The sequence below is a fragment of the Oncorhynchus kisutch genome, linkage group LG6, assembly GCF_002021735.2.
Source record: "Oncorhynchus kisutch isolate 150728-3 linkage group LG6, Okis_V2, whole genome shotgun sequence".
NCBI lineage: Eukaryota > Metazoa > Chordata > Actinopteri > Salmoniformes > Salmonidae > Oncorhynchus > Oncorhynchus kisutch.
The window spans coordinates 77,566,160-77,593,962 of NC_034179.2; the positions used below are offsets into that span (position 1 = coordinate 77,566,160).

Sequence of the window (27,803 nt, forward strand, 5' to 3'; positions counted from 1 at the left end):
GTATGTGTTTTCCTTGTTTTAGTGTTGGTCAGGACGTGAGCTGGGTGGGCATTCTATGTTGTGTGTCTGGTTTGTCTATTTCTATGTTTGGCCTGATATGGTTCTCAATCAGAGGCAGGTGTTAGTCATTGTCTCTGATTGGGAACCATATTTAGGTAGCCTGTTTTGTGTTGGGTTTTGTGGGTGATTGTTCCTGTCTCTGTGTTTGCACCAGATAGGACTGTTTAGGTTTTCACATTTCATTATTTTGTAGTTTATTCATGTTTAGTTTCCTTTATTAAACAAACATGAATCATCACAACGCTGCATTTTGGTCCGCCTCTCTTTCACCAAAAGAAAACCGTTACAGTCACGCCCTGACCTTAGAGATCATTTTTATGTCTCTATTTTGGTTTGGTCAGGGCGTGAGTTGGGGTGGGCATTCTATGATTTTGTGTTCTATGTTTTCTATTTCTGTGTGTTTGGCCGGGTGTGGTTCTCAATCAGAGGCAGCTGTCTATCGTTGTCTCTGATTGAGAACCATACTTAGGTAGCCTTTTCCCACCTGTGTCTTGTGGGTAGTAGTTTTGTGTTTCTGCACCTGACAGGACTGTTTTGTTTTCGTTCATTCTTTGTTATTTGGTTTTGTGTTCAGTTTAAATAAAAATAACATGAACATTTACCACGCTGTGCTTTGCTCTGATGATTCCTCTTCTTCCGACGATGAATGTTGTTACAGGGTCTGAATAGTTTCCGAATGCACTGTACATCACAATCACTTTTATTCTATAAATTAGGATTTCTTATTGAAAGGATAAAACTCCTTGAGATGCACCATCCCGTGTTGAAACGGTCACCAGCGCACCACGTTCTGCTCTGGGCTGAATAAACAAGTATATTGTGGTGCATCCGGTGGAACAGTGACTTATAACTGAGAGTTCAAACTCCTGAACTGTATTTGTAATGCTGCCAAGCACAGCAATCACAGGACAATACAGTCTATTTGAATATATTCATAGACATTTGACGTATGTTTCGTCATTTGTGTCACAAACATCCCAATGTGGTTGCGACTCAGAAGGACCATTTAGACTCCTCAATCCACAGTGCAGAACCTTCTGGAAGAGCAGTCATCCTCGTCACAGAGAGGGGGTAAATATAGAGCATCATTGTTTTGCTTTCAAATCTGTGATCAGTCAGTGGGCACAGTACGGTTGTGACAGAGCTCCATCTGTCGTCATTCCGCTCCAGATCCATCAGATTCAGAGCACCAATCTCTACCGTCAGCCAGTCGCTGTGCTTTTAGTGTGTTTAACATTCAGAGAGCGGAAACTCAATTACAATCTCTTTCATTAGTCTCAGCTTCCTGGATTGACTAAGTCAATGACACAATGGCTGGCCATCGATAAAGTCTATATTTCAGTGTGACATGAGACTCTCCCCATATGGCCTGACAAAGTGAGAGAGCATTAAAATATTGGTTCAACAATGAAAATCATGTTGTTTGTCAGGCAGTTTGAGGGGGTGACCTTTATTCATTGCATATTTTTTTATTCGAAAACATGACATTATAACTTACATTATCTGACATTCTCATGCAAATCTAAAGCAAATTAATATTCAGGAGGGGAGGCACCTTTTGTCAGACCACTCTCCAGACCAGATGTTATTCCATCATATATGAGCTGATTGGATACATTGGCTCTCAAGCAGCTAATCTCCTCTCCTGAACTCATTAGTTTTTTTTGAACCTATACGCTTTCCTGAATCCCTTTACTATATCCCTCTTCCATATCCCACTCCTGAGTTGGCTCTGTGGAGTGACCTCCTCCTAAGTATCCCCGGTCCAGGGTCCAGTTTCTTTCCTCCATGGTAGGGCCCTGTCCATTGTACTGATTCCTTCTTACAAGGTAGGGCCCTGTCCATGGTGCTGATTCCTTCTTCCAAGGTAGGGCCCTGTCCATGGTGCTGATTCCAATGCAGGACATTTAAAACTTGTAGTGTATTTTACGTTGTAAGAGGCTTCTGAAGTTTCCAATTGTCATGCTGGTATAAAGGATTTTGGAGACAGGCGCAATAGTTTTTTTTAATACACCCAAAACAAACACGTATACAAAAACACTGGGCTGTACCCAAACAAAAGAGCGATGGTAAACCTCGTTGACCGACACAGGACAATACCCATAATACACAATATATATAGCACGCAGCATAACTGCTGCACCAACGCATAGGCACTCACACCACCAACGGACATGGGAACAATAACCGACCCCCCCATGGAAACCAAAGGACACATATATACAAATACTAATCAGTGGGAATAGGGGACAGGTGTGCTTGAAGTTTTGGAGGGATCCGTAAAATGTATCAACCCCGACAAACATTTCCATTCATTATAATCAACATAATAATTCACATTTCCTGTTGCTGCTGGATTATTTTCCTGATGTCCAAATTAAATTTAAATTAATTTTCGAAATTAAGATCCTACACCTGTAGGGCCCTGTCCATGGTTCTGATTCCTTCCTCCCAGACAAATAGAAGGTCGCATTCTCTTTGATGCACCACATTGTTCTCTTTGTTGTCTAGACATGCCTCAGACAGGCCACAGCAGTAAAGGGCCCTACTGAGGACATCAGACAATGAGCAGACTCATTTTGATTAAATGCTGTAGTCGGCTTAGTGCATCCTGCTTTGTTCCTTTGGTTTCATACCTCTATATTCGGAAGGTTTTCTCTTCATTCTTTCTTACTCTAACTAGTCTGCACTTGTAGCATAAAAAGATTCCCGCTCTTTGTGTGTCAAAGCAAACTAGATAATCATGTTATGAGAGGTTACATGACCTGGATGAAAAATTATGCGCAATGGAGAGTATCTATTGAAAGTGCATTTCAGTACAGGCATAGACTCAATATGGATCTATGCCACAGCTCTTAAAGTGGCAATTATAAAGTGATTCACTGGTATGTGCAGTATGACGGGTACGAGCCAGATATCTTTATGATGTTGTGTCTGAGATATGTTCATACACCTTCCACATTGCTAGTCTCTCTCTGCACTGTCTTCCGACCATCCACACTTTCAAGTAATGTACAGAGCTCTGATGACTCAGGATCAATTAGTCTGACCATTGGAGGAGTGAGGAGGAATCAATAGGTTGAATATTCGGTCATCCTTGTAAAGAGGAAGTTGTTTCTATTAACACGTAAACCCATGGGAGGAGCTTAACATACACCAACAACTATCGATGACCTTCGGCTTGTGCTGGGTGTAAAACTTACAATGGTGAGGTTACTTCTCTTTTGATCCAAAATTATTTATTTCATCTGTAGAGTGTTCCATTTGACACTTCAAGGTAACTGAGTGTTGAATGTATTCTGCTACGTGGGAGGTTTGTCCCTGGGATACAAAGACATTCTACTTGACAAGCACACACTGTGGAGAGGGTTTCTCTAGTTGTTCCAGAGGGAGAACCTTATGAAGAGGATCACACACACACATTATTCAGTCTATTTCCTATAGGGATGGGGAAAAAATGGATACAGTTACATATCACAAACATTATTTTTGGATGATATTAATTATTAATTTGTAATAATAAAAAAGAATACAAATAATTGTAGGTAGAGATAGTCGGCTGTAGCTGTGCCAAAACTCGGGTATTTTTCATCCTATAGCTTGTTCTCCACCTTCCTTTTAAATAGTGAGCCAACATTATTTCAGCAGTTTTATTTCCCATACAGATCAAAACTCATTTTCTCATGCTCTCTCGTCTCTCTGCAGCAGACATATAGTGAGCAATATGTTCGCAACATCAAGTCGCAATATAGAATCATGAGCTCCTAATATTGTGATGATATCGTATTGTGAAGTCCCTGGGAATTCCAAGCCCTAACAGCTTATAGTATACATGTAAGCACACACACACACACACACACACACACACACACACACACACACACACACACACACACACACACACACACACACACACACACACACACACACACACACACACACAAACAAACATGTACACTTTAGCTCAAGATTAACCTAATATTGTTATGTCTTTGTGCGGAATTGTTTATTGTAAGTGCATGTGCACGTTTTCTCTGGTGCGCGACGGGTTTTGTACCCATTTGTTTGTTGTTCTGGTTTCCGGTGATTTTATGATTAAGACTGCTCCGTTGATTACCCAGTTTTGCTCTCCTGCGCCTGACTTCCCTGCCACCAGTTACGCACTCCCTTACAGAGGGAGCGGTAGAGAGAGTGTTGGTCCACTTCAAAGCACTGGTCCACATTGCTGAAGTACACACTCACATATACAAGCACATAATGCACTTATCCATCCTCTCTGTTCTGCTGTTTCGTTCCCCCAACGGAATTCACAAACAAAGACACACAGAATACCATGTACTGTGTATATTAATGTCCTGTATATGTGAGTCTTTATAGTAGAGGCGAGGTCCAAGTGGACCAAGAGACTGAAGGGAGGTGTCAAGTCATAACATTCCATTGCTTACCTTATGGTCAAATGTGGTGAGGTGACGTACAGGGGTTTAGTTGATGTCTGTTTCTCTGCTTCTAACCACCTCGTAACCTGTGAATCCCTCTAATGTTACCAGTACCTGATCTCTGTTGTCCTCTCTTTTTCTGCCTTTCTTCCAGAAGGATCTGCCACTGCCCCGCAAGAACAGCAGGTTAGTACATCTTCCCTCCCTCCTGGCCAACTGGGCACTCCCTATGAAACACCCCCCGAGCCTGGGGAAGTGTGTGTTTGGAAACAACAACTCTTTTATCAGCCGAGGGCTCTACTGTCCTGGTTGGAAGATTTCATCCCTGTTGAATCCCTGTTAAGACATGATTAGCATTTCAACACCCTATTGTGGGTTTGAGGATACTTGAGAGGTGCTTAGAGGGGAATTAGAATGAATGGAGGAGGCAATCCTGCTGTCTGTCTGGGTAGACAGCGCTCTGCGTCTGATTGCTTTCCATGGTGCTGAAACACTTCCTCCTCTTTCTTTGTCTGTCTCTCGCTCTGCCTCTCTCACTCTGTCTCTCGCTCTGCCTCTCTCGCTCTGTCTCTCTCGCTCTGTCTCTCACTCTGCCTCTCTCGCTCTGTCTCTCGCTCTGCCTCTCTCGCTCTGTCTCTCGCTCTGCCTCTCTCGCTCTGTCTCTCGCTCTGCCTCTCTCGCTCTGTCTCTCTCGCTCTGTCTCTCACTCTGCCTCTCTCGCTCTGTCTCTCGCTCTGCCTCTCTCGCTCTGTCTCTCGCTCTGCCTCTCTCGCTCTGTCTCTCGCTCTGCCTCTCTCGCTCTGTCTCTCGCTCTCTCTCGCTCTGCCTCTCTCGCTCTGTCTCTCACTCTGCCTCTCTTGCTCTGTCTCTCGCTCTGTCTCTCGCTCTCTCTCTCTCCCCCTCCTTCTCATACCCTAGCTTGTGTGTGGTAGGGAAACAGCTCCAGTGTGTTATTGTCTGTGTCAGCAAGACAAAGATATGGCTGAAATGATTTATTGTGTTAATTAAATGTTATAATAAGTTAATAATGTGGTAGATGAAGCTTTTATCATTCTATCATTGTGTGTGTGTGTGTGTATGTGCACACTTGTGTGTGTTTATAATCACAGCATACAGAACAGAGACACAAGCACTCTCTCTGTGTAGTCTCTGTCCCTACTTCCATCCGGTCCCTCTCTCTGCCTTTCTCTGTAACCCGTCTCTTCCCCCTGCCCATATCACCCACACCATACCCCTGGGAAATAAACCAGGAAATGAACCTGGGGACTGTGCTGACCTCTGACCTCAGTGACCACTGGTCATCTCCTCTATCTTTCCCTCACAGTGGTATTCAGCTTTCATTTTGTCCCCCATTTAGTCATCAACTCTATGCTCTCCTCCAGAGATGTACCATCTGGCTTCATTCTGTCTCAGTCTGGTTCCCATTCTAGGCCTCCCTCCCCTTAGACCAGTATCATCCATATCATCCATTATAGATGAGCTCACTGGAGTAGGCCTCACATTCATCTACTGCCTTGATCTATTCATCTGGATGTGGTGTCTCCTCTATTGTTCTCAGTAGGCTTGTATTTATCAGCACATTTGTGGTTTTACATTTGCTTGGATGAATTATGGAATGGATGTGCACATATCTAATTTAAAATATCTGTTTTTTGTTATGCACAACACGTCCACTTGTATACACACATATTGCAGATAAACACACACACCTCTACCACCTTCTAGCATCAGCTTCAATTAACAAGCTCTGGACTTCTTTGAGAGTATTCTCCTCCTCCCTGGGATAATGAATTCATCATCCCTTCCCTTGCCATGGCCTTTACCCTTGAGACACGATCCACAATTCCCTGTCTGCTTTTTTGTTCCTATTTAAAATCAAAGACAGCCTCCCTCCCTCCCTCCCTCCCTCCCTCCCTCCCTCCCTCCCTCCCTCCCTCCCTCCCTCCCTCCCTCCCTCCCTCCCTCCCTCCCTCCCTCCCTCCCTCCCTCCCTCCCTCCCTCCCTCCCTCCCTCCCTCCCTCCCTCCCTCCCTTCCTTCCTTCCCTCCCTCCCTCCCTCCCTCCCTCCATCCCTCCCCTCCCTCCCTCCCCCCCCTCCCTCCCTCCCTCCCTCCCTCCCTCTCCTTTACTGTCGTTTGTCTACCGCCACATCACTCAGACACCGGTGCACATCTAAAGGTTGAGGGAGCGTTTGCGATGACATTTTCAAGGGACCCTGCTGCTTCCTGACTCTCACTTCTCAACTGCTCTCGTTGCTTAGCATTACGCTAAGCTACCCTCACTACGCAAGCAACATGTTCCGACGCACCAAAAGGTACAATATAAAACAAAGGGCACTGTTAAATAGGTCAGTGTGTCTTGAGGGGTGGGGGATTCTGTCTTTGTAATACGTGATGTTGTTCCCTGTCCTCCCTTTTGTTTGTATCCTTCTCTTATCCCTCCCTATCTCCATCACCTCATCTATCTGTGTTTCTCTCCCTCTCTGTGTTTGTGTATCAGCTAAGTGTACATTAGGAGGTGGTTAGCATTGACAGTGCGACTGATGTGTTTGTGCTTATAAGGTCACCGAGTGTGTGTGTGTCTGTGTCTGTGTGTGTGTCTGTGTGTGTGTGTGTGTGTGTGTGTGTGTGTGTGTGTGTGTGTGTGTGTGTGTGTGTGTGTGTGTGTGTGTGTGTGTGTGTGTGTGTGTGTGTGTGTGTGTGTGTGTGTGTGTGTGAGAGAGAGTGTCCATCTGGTTTTGTATTTCTGCCCAGTACTGCTGAGTGAGGCTGTCGAGTGGCTTAGAGTAGTGTTTATAAAGATTGCTGTGTCAGGGGTTCTACGGACATCCTCTATACATCCTCTATGTACCAGCTAAGATAGGACTGTATATATTATTTTACTAATCAGTGACTCAAAAAATGAAAGTTGACTGTTTGATTATATCCATGGCTCTGTTTGAATCAGGTTGACTCAGTAATGCTGAGATCAACTCTTTGTTGAGCGATGACTGTAAGGGAATATGGACAGTTGAAGTCGGAAGCTAACATACACATAAACTACTCCACAATTTTCTTGTTAACAAACTATAGTTTTGCCAAGTCGGTTAGGACATCTACTTTGTGCATGTCACAATACATTCTTCCAACAATTGTTTACAGACAGATTATTTCACTTATAATTCACTATCACAATTCCAGTGGGTCAGAAGTTTACATACACTAAGTTGACTGTGCCTTTAAACAGCTTGGAAAATTCCAGAAAATTATGTCATGGATTTAGAAGCTTCTGATAGGCCAATTGACATAATTTGAGTCAATTTGAGGTGTACCTGTGGATGTATTTCAAGGCCTACCTTCAAACTCAGTGCCTCTTTGCTTGACATCATGGGAAAATCAAAATAAATCAACCAAGACCTCAGGAATTTTTTTTGTAAACCTCCACAAGTCTGGTTCATCCTTGGGAGCAATTTCCAAACAGCTGAAGGTACCACGTTCATCTGTACAAACAATAGAATATAAGTATAAACACCATGAGACCACGCAGCCGGCACATCGCTCAGGAAGGAGACGCATTCTGTCTCTTAGAGATGAATGTACTTTGGCGCGAAAAGTGCAAATCAATCCCAGAACAACAACAAAGGACCTTGTGAAGATGCTGGAGGAAACAGGTACAAAAGTATCTATATCCACAGTAAAATGAGTCCTATATCGACATAACCTGATTGGCGCTCAGCAAGGAAGAAGCCACTGCTCCAAAACCACCATAAAAAAGACAGACTACAGTTTGCAACTGCACATGGGGACAAAGATCATACTTTTTGGAGAAATTTCCTATGGTCTGATGAAACAAAAATATAACTGTTTGGCCATAATGACCATCGTTATGTTTGGAGGAAAAAGGGGTAGGCTTGCAAGCCGAAGAACACAGCATCATGTTGTGGGGTGTTTTGCTGCAGGAGGGACTGGTGCACTTCACAAAATAGATGGTATCATGAGGATGGAAAATGATGTGGATATATTGAAGCAACATCTCAAGACATCAGTCAGGAAGTTAAGCTTGGTCGTAAATGGGTCTTCTACATGGACAATGACCCCAAGCATACTTCCAAAGTTGTGGCAAAATGGCTTAAGGACAACAAAGTCAAGGTATTGGAGTGGCCATCACAAAGCCCTGACCTCAATCCTATAGAAAATTTGTGGGCAGAACTGAAAAAGCGTGTGCGGGCATGGAGGCCTACAAACCCGACTCATTTACACCAGCTCTGTCAAGAGGAATGGGACAAAATTTACCCAACTTATTGTGGGAAGCTTGTGGAAGGCTACCCGAAACATTTTACCCAAGTTAAACCATTTAAAGGCAATGCTACCAAATACTAATTGAGTGTATGTAAACTTCTGACCCACTGGGAATGTGATGTTTCAAAATAAAAGCTGAAATAAATTATTCTCTCTACTATTATTCTGACATTTTACATTCTTAAAATAAAGTGGTGATCCTAACTGACCTTAGGCAGGGAATTTTTACTAGGAATTGAGAAAAACTGAGTTTAAATCTATTTGGCTAAGGTGTATGTAAACTTCAGACTTCAACTGTAGCTCTCTGACACAGAATATTATAAAACAGTTAGTTCTAGCCATGATCAACATCATTTTGCTTTAATCTCAGAGAAGTACTCCTACTGTGCCCCAGTCCCTCTGACTCACAATGACTTCATTCTCTCCTGCTGATTGGCCAGGGATTATGCTGCCTCTGGCCTGTTATTACTGCAGTTTTAACACACACACCAACACACACAAACACCCACCAGACAGAAAATACTTGACTTAGTCAGCATGCTGATTAACAAGAAGTCTGTTGTGCTGATGGTAGTAGTTTCATATGAATTTGTGTGTTCAATCATCTCATAGTGCCCCTATATTATTATTTTCAAACACGTCTACATTCCCATTACACTGCAGTGTAATAGATCTATCGGCCTGTGTTACCATTTTAAGTTAGCAGCCAAATTATCAACATCATTCCCTATTTGTTTTGAATGGACATGCCATTATCACACTACATTATCTTCAAGTCACATCCTCAAGTCAAAGTGGCTTGAGCAAGTGAGGAGAGAGAGTGAGGGAGAAAGAAAGGGGTAGAGAAAATGAGAGTGGGAGAGAGAGGGAGTGAGTAAGAGCACAGGGCCCAGGGGTAATATCTCTATCTCAGCCTCCATCAAGGACCAACACACTGGGGTTATGTGAGCAGTGAAGACATGCACAGGCCTCTCTCTCTCTCTCTCTCTCTCTCTCTCTCTCTCTCTCTCTCTCTCTCTCTCTCTCTCTCTCTCTTTCTCTCTCTCTCTCTCTCTCTTTCCCTCTCCTTATTTCTTTCTGTCTGTATCCAGCTCTTTACAGTTTAAACACGAAAGAGCGGATGGCAGAGAGAAAGAGAGCTCGTGAGCGAGAGAACGTCCTGGGATGAGTATCCATTCAGCCGTAGTCAAGCACATGCGTGCACACAAGTCTCTCCTCTTTTTATGTGGGGGTGTGTGTGTTTCCGTGTGTGTGTTAGCTAAATACAGATGTAGTGGGTGGGTGTGTTTAGGATGGAAGGAGTGAGAGGTAAAGAAGATAAAGAGGGAAGGAGTGATAAAAGGAGAGATAATGAGTGTTGATAATCAGACAGTGTATGTCCCTCAGGTGCTGGGCTCAGGTGTACCTCATCACAAAAATGATCAGAGCGAAAACAACACGTCTCCATCACCAACCCCTCCCTAGAACACACACACACACACACACACACACACACACACACACACACACACACACACACACACACACACACACACACACACACACACACACACACACACACACACACACACACACACACACACACACACACACACACACACACACACACACACACACACACACACACCTACACATACCTCTCCCTCTCTAATGGCCACACCTTAACCCTTACAAACAAACAAGGCCATCAGACCCACTATTACACAGTACTTAAAGGTAGACTCAGTAATATGACGTAGATGCAGAAAGTAAAGAGTGTAGTGGGTCAATTTTCACAACAACTAAGAGCATTGAACCACAAGGCTTCTCCACTGTTTTGGTGCCCTGGCTGCAACGTTGTTCACAGTGTGAAGCGAACCCGTGCTCATACGCAGATACTGTGTGTGACTGTGAGAGTGAAGTCTCGCATCTCATTTATCTCAATATATCTTCGGTGCTGCTCGTGGCAATGTGATTTCTCTGAATCTACCTTCAACCAATACCACACATATCACACATCGAAGGAGGTAAGTGGGGTGTCGAGATACCTGGGCCAGACCAAAGAATCCGTCCTTCTGAGTGGTCTCCTGTCTCTCAGGGGATGTTTAGACTCAATAGCAGTAGCTTTGGTGGAAGTGGTAGCATTACTCCTCTCTTAGAGTAAAAATTCATTCTGTGGAGTAATGGGGCTTTTATTCTCTTTGATCTTCTTTAGTCCCGTCAGAGCCTGACTTCAGTTCCAGGAAAAGTCTACCCCCTCAATACTGAATCTGAAGAATGCCACTCTTGACACTCCTGTTTCTCTGTCAGCCTCTATGTTTCTAGACAAAATAAGGGATCTTTGTTAATCAAAGACAATAACAAGAAGCTAATGTTTTGTCTCTGAGACTGCAACGTCAAAAGCTGTTCTAGCTTTGAAGTAAGCGCCGAGACCAGTGGTATTCAAAGTTGGGGTTGTAATTAAAAAAAAAAATAATTAAGAGTGAAGATTATTGTATGGGACAATTATACAAACGTTTTTGAGAAAGATCATTTGAAAATTGTTATTGAGTAAATTTATTTATTGGTTTCTTTTTTGGGGGGGGGGGGGGGCGCGAAAAAATTGTTTGAATATCACTGCCCTAGACACTGATCTACGGTCAGTTGTGATTTCCCTTAACTGGCTATAGCCCCCACAATAGTATGGCATTGGTTGAAGCTCAATGTTAAATTCAAGTACACAACACACCTCTGGTCATGACCCATCTGGGTTGTTAGAATTAGGAAAACAATAAAATGTCTTGTCCCGACCTAGCTCAATATCTAGGAGTCAGATAAGACCAAGACTACAGAGTCCATAAAGTGATTATTAGACTTGCCACCTTTTGGACTGAATATGTTTGTAGGGGCAACAGTTTTGATTAAATGTATAATTTATCAATCTCACGTGCTCGTTTCTGTCCATTAAGAACCGATGATGTGCTACTCTTTTGTTACATTTCTGACAACGCTAACACCCAGCTAGCACAGTGGATCTGGGCTGATTCCGGCTGAGAGTCGGGCACTCGGCTGAGAGTTAGACTTGGCCGACGTCATGTGGCCCGAGTCTGGGCCGCCTTCGGCAGTATTACTTATGGCTAGGTTGTGGGGATTGAGCTCGGGACAATTTGGCCCAAATATATTACTTGGGGCTCGGGCCGATTGTGGTTACTCTCTGGCAGACGATTACACAGGCTGCTTTATATAATTAACATTTCATTATTTATTTATTTTTCCATATTTCCTCATTGTTTCTTTGATAAAAAAATAAAATTAACATTTAAATTCTTTAAGTAGTATTTTAGAATTTTGATACTTTGTGCAAGACAATTAAAACCTTTGTGGATGGGGCCTCCTGAATGGTGCAGAGGTCTAAGAAACTGCATCGTAGTGCAAATTGCATTGCTACAGATGCTGGTTCAATACCCATGCTGGCCGTGACCGGGAGACCCATGAGGCGACACACAATTGGCCTAGCGTCGTCCGGATTAGGGGAGGGTTTGGACGGCCGAGATGTCCTTGTCCCATCGCGCTGTAGCGACTACTGTGGCAGGCCAGGCGCATACACAGTCACCAGGTGTATTGTGTTTCCTCTGACACATTGGTGCGGCTAGTTTCCGGGTTAAGCATGCATTGTGTCAAGAAGCAGCGAGACTTGGCTGGGTTGTGTTTTGGAGGACGCACGGCTCTCGACCTTCGCCCTCCTGAGGTCGTATGGGAGTTGCAGCGATGGGACAAGACAATTGGATATGATGAAAAGGGGGTAATAAATCAATTCAATTATGTAAAACAATTGTGGATGGGTATAATTTGTATGTATAAAATGACTAAATCAGGTAATTTTTATACATTTATTTACAATTGCATCGAGCCGCTTCTGGAGAGATTCTGGTAAAATGCCGGCAAAGTCGGCTGAATTCCGGTAGATGGAAACATCGGGCCGATTCTGGTCAATCATTCATTTTGATTTCCGGCCGAGTCCGACACCCGATTCCGAGCTGATTCAATTAGTTATGGCCTCCCGGAAAAGGGCCGCTTCTGGGCAGATTTCTCATTCCTAGCTGGGCATCTTTTTAGCCGAATTTCAAGAGTTCTAAAACCAGACCAAAGCACTTGGATTGCTCAGCAACAGCGCTAGTAGCTAGCTTTCACCAGTCGGATGAAAGGCAAGCTACAAGCAAAGAAAGCTTGCTATATTTTGCTATGGAAGGTTTTTCACATGGCTGAAGTCATCTGTGTAAACTGTTGACCTTGAAACTTGCATGTAATCAGAGCACAAACAAATAAGCACAAATAAGATAGCGAAAGTCCTTGGGTGCTATTGCCAGTTAGCTAGCCAACTAATGTTAGTCAGTAATGTTAGCTAACTAGCTAGCTACAAGCTAACAAGGCTTTAACATTAGCTGTATGGACTGATCATGAACCGGCACAACTCAATGTTGACAATATCTCCCACATAGCACAGCTAGCTCGCTAAGTAAAGTTCATTGTCAACACCATACCTTGGGAAACTGCCACACTGGAGAGACTGGAGAGACCAACTCTAAACTCTCAAGGAATACGTTGTTGCCCTCATCCATCAAATGCACTCCATCCCTACGGGACATCCCAGGGACACACTGCTTATCAGGGTGGCGGATTGTGTTCCCTGAAATGCATACACCAGATGATTGATAGACTGCCGGGCCCTCTCTATGCACTTGTTTATCCTCTGGCCCCACTGGAACATCCAGCTCCTCCGCTGCGCGATATCAGAGAAGACCACCATTGTCCCGGGAAACATTTGGATGACCAGAAGTAGGATGTCAGGGGGAGAAGTAGGATGTCAGGGGGAGAAGTAGGATGTCAGTGGGAGAAATAGGATGTCAGGGGGAGAAGTAGGATGTTAGGGGGAGATGTAGGATGTCAGGGGGAGAAGTAGGATGTTAGGGGGAGACGTAGGATGTCAGGGGGAGAAGTAGGATGTCAGGGGGAGAAGTAGGATGTCAGGGGGAGATGTAGGATGTCAGGGGGAGACGTAGGATGTCAGGGGGAGACGTAGGATGTCAGGGGGAGCTGGCGCAGAACACAGAGCAGTTTGTGTCACTTCTTGCACTTTGTGCCTTGCTCTCCTTGAGCCACCTAATGTGACAGTCAAGAATGTATGTGAATAGTTCATTGGTAGGCTATATGTTGATTATTTGTATATTTTCCAGTAGCATGATAGATTGTCTTGTTAAATGAGATCAGGGTTATTTTTCCAGTTTACTCCATATTGGATTAAATGGGTTTTTCACTTCCCTCTGGAAAATCAGCTGTTAATATTAAATGAATACTAATAACTACATTATTTCTGTTGCCATTTGTCATTACTGTGTATTTTTACTTTACTTGTATTGCTGTGTTATGGTGCAAAAACTATCATGTCTACATACACTGAGTGTACAAAACATTAAGGACACCAAAGTTTAGAATGGGCTCCAGATTGGTGCAGCGGTCTAAGGCACTGCATCTCAGTGCTGGAGGCGTCACTACAGACACCCTGGTTTGAATCCAGGCTGTATCTCAACCAGCTGTGATTGGGAGTCCCATAGGGTGATGCACAATTGACCCAGTGTCGTCCGGGTTTGGCTGGTGTAGGCCGTAATTGTAAATATGAGTTTGGTCTTAACTGACTTGCCTAGTTAAATAAAGGATAAATAAAAAAATATATATATAAACAAAAACTTCCTAATATTGAGTTACTGTGGGTGTTTGATAAGGTTTAAATTCTAAGCAACCTGCATACACATTGTTTGAAGTACAATAGACCAATGTAGCTATTGTATTAGGTCAAAGCTGTGTGCTGAAAAACCTTGGTAGAGCATGGATGGAGTAGTAATTGTAGTGTCCATGAATATCCTTTCTTTTTCGGCTTCAGACCAATGCCTACTTCTTACTTAAAAAGTTTGTTTTTGTTTTGAACAGTTATAAGGATCTGGGGAAGGTGAGCTGATCCTAGATCTATGCCCCAGGTCATCTTGTATGAGGATCTGGAACTTGTGTCTCAACTTGTGTCTCAGCTGTAAGAGGGTCAGTAGAAGGTGACTAGGCTCTGTTTGACTTCTCTGGTGGCGGTAATGAAATTAGGCCACACAATTTGACATTTAACACGCAGCATCCTTATGTGGTCCAGTGGAGATGTGACAAGGCTGTGTTAGCCAGAGCTCTGCTTGAGGGCTGGCATGTCCATTTCAACATCCGTCAGTGTTTAAACTCTCAGGGATAATAATGCCACATCCATCATCTGTATATAAAGTGTACAGTAGGCTGGGACAAAGGTCCCCTCATATATAAAATATACTGTACATTTTCGCACCTTTATCTCTGTGTGTTTTTAGGAACTCTCAGCTCTGTATATCCATTTCAGTAGCAGTATTTCAGTAGTCGTGTAGACAGTTTTCCAGGCTGGGATGGCATCGCCTCTCCTCGGGTGTCTCTCCAGATTGGGTTGCTGTGATGTGCTGATGCTGGCGACTTTGTCCCAGCCCATGGAGGTCAGGATGAGAGGATGCTGGGAGATGGAAGGAATGTGTGATTTTGGATTGACTGAGAATATTCTTGATGGCTCTAGATGGGTATAGCTGTTGAGTGTCAGGATAGAGGACAAGACAAGGCACTCTCTTTTTCACTGTAATATTCTTCTCTCTACCCTGGTTTTCTTTGATTGGTATGTCATCGATTGTGGTCACCTAGTGTAGCCTATACAGGTCTATCACAGATATAACAGATGTTTCACCGGATGTATAAATCTGAAGCATAGGGTTGGAATTTCCACTCAAAGCCAAATATGGTGATGAGCGGAAGCCTACTGGCCGGCAGTGGGAGAAGATGTAACAAGATAGGTTTTGGCTGACATTCTGCACATTTTCTCATAGATGAAATCTGGACAAAGTTTTGTAGACTTTACCCTTTGCCAAAGTTTAGAAAAAATGTAATTGTTTAGGGAGTTGTCGAAATGTACACAATTGTTACCTGGCGGAAAATGGGGGAGGGTCATGCTTTTACAATTTCAGTCAGGGGGAGGGTTTACTATTTTTCTATTTTGTCCAGAGGAGGGTCATGTATTTGTAGTCTAAGGCACTGCGATGCTAGAGGCGTCACTACAGACCGATCCTGGGCTGTATCACAACTGGGCGTGATTGGGAGTCCCATAGGGCGGTGCACAATTGACCCAGCATCATCCGGGTTAGGGAGGGTTTGGCTGGGGTTGGCCATCATTGTAAATAAGAGTAAAGATTATTGTTCTTAACTGACTTGCCTAGTTCAATAAAAAACTAACCAAACCTATTGCAATAGATTCGGGGATGTGCCAGATATATGTTTATTATTTTCACTGCCCGAAATGATTAGCTCAGTGCTTACAGTGGCACAGAAAGGTCTAGGTTTTGATGAATAAATTCAGTGGAGTGGGTGTGTGTTACGGCTATCGTCGGAATGAGACCAAGGTGCAGCGTGGTAGGCGTATATTTTGAATTTATTAAATGAACACCAAAAAAACAAGAAAGAATAAACGACACGTAAAGTATTGTAGCGCTAAACCAGCAACTAACAAAAACAAGATCCCACAACAGAAAGTGGGAAAGGGCTGCCTAAGTATGATTCCCAATCAGAGACAATGATAGACTGGTTGGGAACCATACTCGGCCAAAAACAAAGAAATAGACAACATAGAATGCCCACCCCAAATCACACCCTGACCTCACCAAATAGAGAAATAAAATGGCTCTCTAAGGTCGCGGCGTGACAGTGTGTGGTCTCGGTTTAAGTGTCTCTTTTCCAAGCTTATAAGGATAAACATTTAACACGATGGGCCAGAAAAGGTTGAATACATTGGTCATGCTGTCAATTCAGCATGACTTCTTGTCACACCCTGGCCCTAGAGAGGCTTTTATTCCCTACTTTGGTTAGACCAGGGTGTGGCTAGGGTGGGCATTCTAGTTTCTTTATTTCTATGTTTTCTGTTTCTATGTTTTGGCCGGGTATGGTTCTCAATCAGGGACAGCTGTCTATCGTTGTCTCTGATTGGGAATTGTCGTGTCTTTGGCTATGCCGGATTAAGTGATATGACATGCTATTCTATAAAATCCTTTCTCCGTAATTAATATTACCTGATTGAGCTAATCATATAAATGTAATTAACTAGAGAGTCGGGGCACTACGAAATAATATCTATAGAGCTGTTATCTTCCGAATAAACTCTTAATTAAAGACCTAGTAATATTTTACATCAACAGCAGTCAATATTAATCGTCACCTTAATTTAGTCTCATCTGAAAGTTGTAAATTCTTGGTTATCTTCACGAACCCTGGCTAACAAGTTGAATCAGCAATACAAAATGTGGTTTAATTATTTATTTACTAAATACCTAACTAATCACACAGAATTACATATACAAAGAATGAATCATACCTTGATTACAAATTACGTCATAAAGGAAAACGTCCCTAGCGGGCGGAACAGATATGACTGCTTGTTACACAAAAGAAAAGGGGCTGGGTTTGAGTGAAAGAGCGGGAAGACTGCGGAACAAAGAAAGAAGCTGTGCTATCGTAAATACTGTATCTTATGCATTCTAAATTACCACCCATTTGGAAAAGGAAAATGCAATAAATATTTACTCTGAGCTGTGCTTCGTTAGGTTGGTGGTAGATGGAAGGCCGTGTTGCCAAACCGAGTCCTTTGTCCTTTGAAGAATGTCTCTGGTGTTCAATTGGATACGTTTTAGTAACGTTGTTGTGTGATAGACGGAATACTCTGTCTGTTCTTTCCTAGCCTGCGTTTGCAGCTGCTGTTGCTAACTCAACGGCTAGGAGATATCACTTCTGTAATGAATAAGAGTTCAAAGTTCCTACCATTCGCAACCAAAGCTCATGCTGAGGTTGGTTTAGTTCTGTAGTTGACATGTTAGTCCTTTTAACGCAGAGGCTGCAGACCTCACGTACTTGGAACCGGAGGTTATATTGTCTTCAAGGCTTTATATAGGAAGGGAGAGGAGGGCATGTTTGAAAAGTTGTATAACCCATGTCCCTTCACAGGGGCGGGCCACTGATTGAGCAGAGCCCTAACCTTATGAAAACCCAAATCTCTCATTTGGAAGCTAAAATTATATTTCATCTGTTCACCAATAATTTTATATTCAAACATTTAAATTGAACAACAATTCCATGTGAATCCGATAACTACAATGTGCAGACTTTCCACTGTAGAGTTTATGTCATCTTATCATTGATGAGAATGTCTCAGATGACAACTGAACTGGCATCATATTCATTAAGTACCACCGCATATGGTCAATTGGTCGGATGACCAGAATATAGTTCATTTCCCCCCCCACCTTCTGATGTTCCCAGAATCTCTATGTTAACCAAGGGTTTTGCAAATGTAACATCAGTAGGGTAGAGAGAGGAAAAAGCGGAGAAGAGGTATTTATGACTGTCATAAACCTACCCCCAGGCCAACGTCATGACAGAATCATACTTAGGCAGCCTGTTTTGCCACCTTAGTTGTGGGTAGTTGTCTTTGTTTGTGGCCTGTATAGCTGAAGTAAGCTTCACGGTCGTGTCCTTATTCTTTGTTTTGTTGGTGACATTTAGTAATAAAAATAAATGTACCATGCTCACCATGCTGCACCTTGATCCGGTCATTTCCACCCTGACGACGATCGTGACACTTCTGCCTTGTTCAAAACAACTGGAAACTCGGAACTGTGAAATCTCAGACTTCAGTGCGTTCAAGACAACTGGGAACTTGGAAAAAAATGAACTAGGAAAATAAGTTTTGAACAGTCATCCAACTTGGAATTCCAAGTCTGGAACTTGAACCTCTTTCTAGAGCTCCGACCTGAAGATCACTAACATCATGAATCGACTTTGGGTTTTTTTCTTTGAGTTTTCAGTTGTCTTGAAAGCACCATAAATCCGGAGAATGCCAGACTTTGATGACAAAGTTTGATGAAAAAAATTGCCCACAAAGGACCTCCTCGCCACCCTTCTGTTCAAGTGAGCACAGCACAACATGGTGAGTTCTGTCACGATCGTTATAATGAGTGGACCAAGATGCAGCGTGGTATGGTTCCATCCTTTTTATTAGGTAGTGAAACTCAAGGAAAACAAGAAAACGCAAAATGAAATGTAAAGCTCAGGTAGTGCTCGCAGGCAAATCTACATAGACAAGATCCCACAAAGCACAATGGGGAAATGGATACATAAATAGGATCTACGATCAGAGACAATGATAAACAGGTGCCTCTGATTGGGAATACCAGGCCAACCTAGATATATAATTCACCTAGATAACCCACCCTTAATCACACCCCGACCTAACCAACATAGAGAATAAAAAGCTATCTATGGTCAGGGCATGACAGTATCCCCCCCCCCCCCCCCCCCCCAAAGGTGTGAACTCCGGCCGCAAAACCTGACTCAATAGGGGAGGGTCCGGGTGGGCATCTACCGTCGGGGGCGGCTCCGGTGCGGGGCGAAGTACCCACTCCGCTCGTGGATACGTCATCGGAGGAACTGGACCGTAGATCGTCACCGGGGACTCCGGACTGACGACCGTCGCTGGAGGCTCTGGACTGGGGACCTTCGCCGGATGTTCCGGACTGCGGAACTGTCGCCGGAAACTCTGGACTGGGAACTGTCACCGGATGCTCTGGACTGGGAACTGTCGCCGGAAGCTCTGGACTGTGGAGGCGCACTGGAGGCCTGATGCATGTGGCCGGTACAGGTGGCACCGGGCTGGTGACACGCACCTCAGGGCAAGTGCGGGGAGGAGGTACAGGATGCACTGGACTGTGGAGGCTCACTGGTGGTCTGAGGCGTGGGGCCGGTACAGGTGGCACCGGGCTGGTGACACACACCTCATGGCAAGTGCGGGGAGGAGGTACAGGATGCACTGGACTGTGGAGGCTCACTGGTGGTCTGAGGCGTGGGGCCGGTACAGGTGGCACCGAGCTGGTGACACGCACCTCAGGGCGAGTGTGGGGAGAAGGCACAGGACATTATTTGTTTACACAGTCCCCAACCCATTAGTTTCTTCCTAGTTGGAATGGTGTTCATTAACTTTTATTACTCCTTGTCCGTGTCTCACAATCCCACCTTATGAACTCATATAGTTAATCAGATATAATAAAACAGAGTATAAGTTTACTTAGTTACAGTTCCATTTAAAATGATTTGTTCAGTCATTTTAATCATAATTTTACCAACATACATGCTAGGCCACGCCAATAGGATTTCGCTAGCTCGTGCCTGGCTCTGCCCACCTCCATGCTTGTTCTGCCCACTATGCTTAATTTGATTACAATGGAAACGACAGACTGTGGTCTATCTTGGGTTAGTTACAAAAATCTTTGGTACTATTGTAGCAATTTTTTACACCATTTAAAAAAAATCTTATTGCACCCACATCATACATTCATATTTTGTTCTTTCTCTCTTTCACATTATTGCTTCTCCATTATTGCTCCTGTCATTTTATTTTAATCTCACATGGTCTGTGAAATTGAATAACTGCGGAGTCGGGTGTCTCTCTCCTCTGTCTCCTCTCCTCGTCTCACTGGTCACCCTCTCTCAACTCTTATCTGTGTCTCCCCTGATGCACATTGCGTAGCAACAAGCCAACATGTGATCTGAGCCCACCGCTCAGTGCTCTTTCCTCTCCACTAACTCTCTCCTCTACCTCCTTCCCACCTCCCCTGTACCCAGTAGTCTCCTATTCTCCTTTTCTCTACCAGTCTCAGCTCTTCTCCACCCATCTCTTTCCCCCTCCTCTATCCATCTCTCCAGTGCCAGATGTAAACACCTGCTGTATCTCAATTCAACCTCAGCTTCTCTCTTTCTTGCTTTCTCTCTCTCTCTTTTCCTCCCTCCATCGCAGCTCTGTGTGTCTCTCTTTCTTGCTCTCTTCCACTTTCTTGCATTCTCTTTGTCCTTCAGAATATAGTAAGTTTCAAATGTGTCATCTCATCCATATAAATACAATATTGCACCTGCCTGTTTGTTAGCATGGAGGGAGACATGGTTTGGTTTGGCTGCATCCCTTGTTCTCAGTTTCCGCCTGAAGACATACCCTAATCTAACTGCCTGTAGCTCAGCCCCAGAGGCAAGGATATGCATATTCGTGGTGTCATTTGAATGGAAACACTCTGAAGTTTGTGGAAATGTTAATTGAATGTAGGAGAATATGACACAGTAGATCTGGTGGAAGAAAAGAGAAAGAAAGAGCATTCTCTTTCTGTTTTTTATTGTTGTAGCATCATCTTTCACATGTACTAGAATAGCCACACAGTCAGATAGGATGCTGGATATAATTTGATGGATACCACAAGAGGGCAACTGTAGGTGTGCAAAGTTTCAGACTTATAACTTCAGGAATGGGTGAGCTACATGACATTTAGCATGAAGTCACCCAGGTGTCCCACACAAGTTGCCCAAATGTACCCGAGTGGCCAAATTGGTGAAATGACATATAACTATATACAACAGTGCAAATAACTATATACAACATATCAAAAAGCTATTTTGATAATAATAATTTTGCACGCCCAATTTTTCAGTTTTTGATTTGTTAAAAAGTTTGAAATATCCAATAAATGTCGTTCCACTTCATGATTGTGTCCCACTTGTTGTTGATTCTTCACAAAAAAATACAGTATTATATCTTTATGTTTGAAGCCTGAAATGTGGCAAAAGGTCGCAAAGTTCAAGGGGGCCGAATACTTTCGCAAGGCACTGTTTATATATATATATATATATATAAACACACATACATATATACACACACACCCAAACAAACCAACCAACAAACACACACACACACAAACAAACCAACAGACACACACACACACCCAAACAAACCAACAAACAACACACACACACAGGTTATGGGTCGTACACATACATACACACACACTATAGCCAATGTGTACTTTACACATTTCATTACACATTTCATTGCAAATTGCAAAAAGAAATATATATATATACTGTATATATGCTGCAAAAATATATATATATATTTCATAAAACGGCATTAGCACCGTCCAGAAGTACGTCCTGTCCTTGCAGAAACAGCTCCTCAGCTCCTGTTTGAATCATAACACTCAAAGATTCCTCAAACAAAAAAATCAAATCTGGTGCAAATCTGTATACTTGGACCACGCTTTTCCTGATTTATTCGCCATGATGTCTTCAATGAAATCGTTGAAAAAACACTTTCCAAAATACTACTTTCCAAAATACTGCTGTGTGTAGCAAGCGTCACTGCAACTACTCTGATGGTCAAGGCGAGAATGGAGTTCGTTACGCGTGTGTTTACAAACAAGGAATGGTGGTCCAACCCATAACCATCACATACTGGCGTTTACCTTAGCTCATTGGCTATCTACCCAGCTAGATTTCAAGAAGATCAGTGGTCATTGGGCAGAAATACAGTCAATCAACAAAGCTTCGCTAAAATTATTGGTGCGCAATGAAGTCATTGCTCGTTGTCTTCAAATCAGTTAACTTCGGTCAATACTCCCCGCAAAAAAAACAATCACGTTTGGCTGTGTTGCAAACATCCAGCACTGAAACCAACCATGACTAGATAAACAATTGTTTACTGGGTGTAATTACGTCGAATGCTCCGTAAAAAGTTGATAGAGATGGAATTCGCGGGACAAACAGTTTACAAATTGTTTCGATTTAGGCTATAAAAAGGGATTTTATCAAAGAAAACGGCACTTCATTTGATCACTGGGACCCTCAGGAAGAGAAATAAGAGCAAGATATCAGAATGTAAGTCATAATTTTACCTTCAGATGTGAATGTGTAAAAATTGTCATGGCGGAAAATGTTTTTTGTTCTTGATTACTCTTCTCAAACAAAAGCATGGGATTTGTTCTCTGTAATAGCTATTTTAAATTGGAAAACGTAGTTTGATTACCAAGATTCTAATCTTTTGAAGGGTGTAAGACATTTGCATTTTCAAGAATATTTAATGTTACGACATTGTATTTTTAGTTGTCACTCTGAAATGTCCCTTGATGTTGATCCCTGTACGGGGATCGCAGCCATAAGAGGTTTTAATGAGGTCTGTTCCCTCTGCAGAGGATAAGCATAAATAAGGTGATGAGGGCTCCTATTTGTCATGCATTTTGTTCAAGCAGAAGGGCCTGTGTTTTTTGTGAATGTGTGTGTTCGCTATGTTTCCATGTGTTTAACATTATAGTGTGTCTGTGTGTGTGTGTGGGGGGGTTGTCGTGGAAATTTCCTCTATTTACCAAATCATGGGAGCAAACCACACACACACGTCAGAGTTAGTTATCAAAGTCCATCTTTAATTATATCAGCTCTATCACAATCCTGTGACTCTCAGGTAATTCAGTGTCTCTCAGTGAATTCTCTGAGAGCCCCTCCTGCATTGCAACTGCGATCCTTTAATAGCAAAGAACACACATAGTCAGACAGCATAGATATAATAAATCGTTCAGCTTTGTCTCCTTACTCAAACCCCAGAACCATAAACCAATCCTCCATATCAACAGGCATATATCAAATTGTCATTTAGATACAACCAATTCTAAATACAACCAATCCTGGACAAACTCACGGAGAGGAGAATGAGGCTATAGGTTAAGATAAAAGGGAGCATGAGAATGATTCCAGACACTGCCATCCTCCTTTTCCCCGATGGGAAAAGTAGGGAGTGACTGATACACACACAGTGGAGCAAAGTATATGTTTACACATGATGACACTTTGACCTCTCCCCTCTCTGCGGCCCATGCAACTTAGTCTTGCCATAGAACAGATAACTGCAACCCCGCCACAGTATTATACAAAAATACCATTCTGATGAGAAGTAACTTACAAACATATGATGAATATAAAACATCTTACCTATGTTACCAACAAATTCTGATTCTTCCACAACATTGTGTGTACAGCACTGTGAAAGAACTGGGTCATGTTTACCTTACACCTGTGTAACAGTGTTGCTGCCGTCCCTCTCCTCGTCCCAACCTGGACTTGAGCCAGGGACCCTCTGAACACATCGACAACCAGGAAACAACTACTTCAAGGTCTCAGAGTGAGTGACGTCAACGATTGAAACGCTACTAGCGGGCACCGCTAACTAGCTAGCCATTTCACACTGGTTACACCTGCAAGGATGATGAGCACCACTGGGAGAACATCCTCCCTTTCCCTACCTCATTTCTCTTTGTCTCTCTCTCTTTCCTCCCTCCTTTTTTTTCTCTTCCACATGATTTTATTTTCTTTATCCATCCCTTTCTTCTCTTGCCCTTGTTCTTTCCCATGTCTTCTCCCCACCTATATTTATTTCCCCATCTCTCCCTTCCTTTCCATCCCTCCTAATTTATTATCTCCCCTCAATCTCCCTCCGTCCTCTTCAGTGAGAAGCCCCAGGCAGTGAGCAGCCTGTCAGCTGGGAGGTTGTGTGGAGTCAGCCGGTTCAGTCCAGCCTTAGTCACTGGGGCTGAAACAAACAGCCACATCTCCCCACTGTCCTGTCTGCCTGTGACCCTGAATGAGCAACCAGAGAATGGGTCTGGGCCTCAAGGCCGTGGGGGACTGGTCCTAAATTATAAAGCCATTACACCAACACTAATTTCCCTTTAAATAATGAGTAAGGGGTTGTACTGATGGGGTTGAGGTCAGGGCTCTGTGCAGTTCAATCATGTTCTTCCACACCGATCTCAACAAACTATTTCTGTATAGACCTCGCTTTGTGCACGGGAGCATTGTCATGCTGAAACAGGAAAGGGCCTTCTCAAAACTGTTGCCACAAACTTGGAAACACAAAATCATCATTCAGGGCGGCAGGTAGCCTAGTGGTTAGAGCGTTGGGACAGTAACCGAAAGGTTGCTGGATCAAATCCCTGAGCTGACAGTCTGTCGTTCTACCCCTGAACAAGGCAGTTAACCCACTGTTCCACGGTAGGCCATCATTGTAAATAAGAATTTGTTCTTAATAACTGACTTGCCTGGTTAAAAAAAACCTGTACATTTAAAATGTCATTGTATGCTGTAGTGTTAAGATTTCCCTTCACCATGAAAAACAGCCTCCTCCACCACATTTTAAAATTGGCACTATGGGGCAGGTAGCATTCTCCTGGCATCCCCTAAACCCAGAGATGTCTGTCAGACTGCCAGATGGTGAAGTGTGATTCATCACTACAGAGAATGCGTTTCCACTGTTCCAGAGTCCAATGGCGGCGAGCTTTACACCACTCTGCACATGGTGATCTTAGACACTGCTCGGCCATGGAAACCCATTTCATAAAGCTCCCGATGAACAGTTCTTGTGCTGACGTTGCTTCCAGAGGCAGTTTGGAACTCATTAGTGAGTTTGCAACCAAGGACAAATGACTACACTCTTCAGCACTCAGCGGTCCCATTCTATGCACTTGTATGGCCTACCACTTCGCGGCTGAGCCGTTGTTGCTCCTAGACGTTTCCACTTCACAATAACAGCACTTACAGTTGACCGGGGCAGCTCTAGCTGGGCAGAAATTTGACGAACTGACTTGTTGGAAAGGTGGCATCCTATGACGGTGCTACGTTGAAAGTCTCTGAGCTCTTCCGAATGGACCATTCTAATGCCAATGTTTGTCTATGGAGATTGCATGGTTGTGTGCTCGATTTTATGCACCTGTCAGCAACGGATGTGGTTCAAATAGCCACATCTACTCATTTTGAGGGATGACCACACCTTTTTGGCCATGTAGTGCATCTTAAATTGCATGTGTGTACGTTTGCGTGCGTGCCTTTGTGTGCATGTGTACATATATGTGTGAACACTTAGCCATATTTATTTCCCACGGCATTGAGAGTGCATTTATCCTGCTAGTCTGAGAACCACAGAAGTAGAATCTCAGCCAGTGAGGCTCTTTGTACTCTGGGTTTCTCACTGATGCCTCTGAGCGCCCTGCACTCCTTTAAATAGCCCCAGTTGCTGAAGAAACAATTAACCACAAACGTGATGAAAGCCAAGTGAAACAGTGTTTAATGTGCTCGCCGTCGCTTTCTGGTCCCACCATCATCTGCAGTGAAATGAAACGTTAATTAATACGTCTCCAAAGCCTCTCCCTCACGTTGAATTAGGACTGAATCTGGAGAGGCCCAGTGCTGGGGATGAGGGCCACAAATTAGGATTACAGAGGCATCCATCAGTAGCAAAGACTAAAGAGTTGAGACCTTAAATGACCATAACTATAAGCTTGATGACAGATCATATTTTATAGGATAGGTAATGAAAACAAAATGAATGAACTCACTCTGGTTAGTGGTTGGGGATATTTGGGTTTAGGCTAACAGCTGGTTTTGTGATCAACTCTTTATCAACATTCTCAGTAATAACCACAAGCACAGGAGTACAATCTTCACAACTGAAACAAACAGATAGAGCAAACACAGGGGTTGATTGAACTGATTTGTTGCAGAGTCATGCTAATCATTAGCATTACCTGCAGCCTGACTAGACTGTCTGTGATTGGTTGCTAGCAGCACTCTGTTACTGTCTCCCAATGGAATAGAGGAGGTTGTCTCTGCGACTGCCTCTGTGTCTGTCCGACTGGGTGATCCTACAGTCAGCTCACGTCATGACTCAGCAATCAGCCTATTAGTCCCAGTGACTCTGCATTTATTCAGACGGAAAAACACTCCTCTGAAACAACGTCAAAGAAACTGTGTGTGTGGCGGTGGGGTGTGGTGAAAGTGGGGGGGGCTGTGTATGTGTGTGGTCAAGGAGAGTTCCTCTCACGTATCTGCCTGTGTGCTGGGAAAGGCTGAATGTATATGCCTGGTGCCCTAAATTGATGACATGTGTCGTGTAGCAATAGTTGAGTGGGGATTAGAATTATTTTCGGGTCCACTCAGAATCCGAATACCCAAGATCTGACCCGAGACATAGTTGTGTTCTGTGGGTGTCACTGTACAGTAGTCTGATACCCAATTTCATGGGTGCACACTCTATAGGCAAGGCTGTACATGTGCATATATTTATGCCACCAATCAACTGTTTTTTTACTGTTTATTGTCAAATTAATAAATTATTGTATTTATTTTTAAGTTATATAACAACATTCCAACCTTGTTTAGCATTAATATCTAGTCTAAATATGGCATTATTCCACTATCTCTATCTGTTTTGGTCAGTATTAATTGGGGACTTTAATTTTCAAGGCGAAGCAAAAATTCCACTATTGTGGCTAAACCTTATTGTGGCTAGCTTCACACAGGTGTGGGACACAACTGCTGTCTCTCTGCTACTGCCCAGTCGGAAGGAAGAAAGAGTGGGAATTGCACCTCGATGGAATTGCACCACTGTTGCACTGGTCATCAGCATCGGCTTGTCGTTGAGTAAGCAATTGGATTGTCACGGTAACAGTCAAAAACCAGACTGAATATGGATGACTATTTAAATCAAGTGTTATCAAGTGTTACTTGATGACATCATGACAACTTGGGGTCAGTGGGTTCAGAACAACAATGACAAAAACTGCATACAGAAAAATACCCAAAAGGGCACTTGAGGAGTGGGATGGCCAAGGGGACGGTCCTCTGACACAGGTAGACCCCCCCCCCCCCCCCCCCCCCATCTGTGCCATTGGTATAAAGTAGCTTCTCTGGTTCCCCACATGGAATGTAGCCTAGAGCTTTAGCTAATGGATAAATGTTTATTGGTAGGCCTATTTGGTCATCCTTTCCTCATGTTCACATTTCACGACACTATATACGGTGTCGCAATGCTGCCATCTCTAGACTACTTGCTGGCGGCAATAATGTAATTACTTGTTCAGTAATTAATGTTGGAAATTCAAACATTGCAAATTGTTAAATAACTTTTTTGATGCAATTTATCTCTTTCAATAATATATTGAAGGAGAATGAGAGACACAATTAAATATATAATTAAATATATACAATTGCTGTATTTGAAGCACCATTCCCTTCTGTCCAGTTTCCCGGATGTTGCTAGAGCAATCAAGCTGTTTTTACCAACC

At 43.3% G+C, this 27,803-nt stretch overlaps 1 protein-coding gene across 1 annotated transcript in view; it reads left to right on the forward strand.

Annotated features, from left to right (window-relative positions):
- LOC109883084 (microtubule-associated serine/threonine-protein kinase 1) overlaps window positions 1-27,803 on the forward strand; it is a 59,321-nt gene that overhangs the window by 4,851 nt on the left and 26,667 nt on the right. The window contains exon 2 of the mRNA XM_031827718.1: window positions 4,654-4,682. Within this exon, the coding sequence (XP_031683578.1) occupies window positions 4,654-4,682 (29 nt within the window). The remainder of the gene's footprint in view (window positions 1-4,653; window positions 4,683-27,803) is intronic.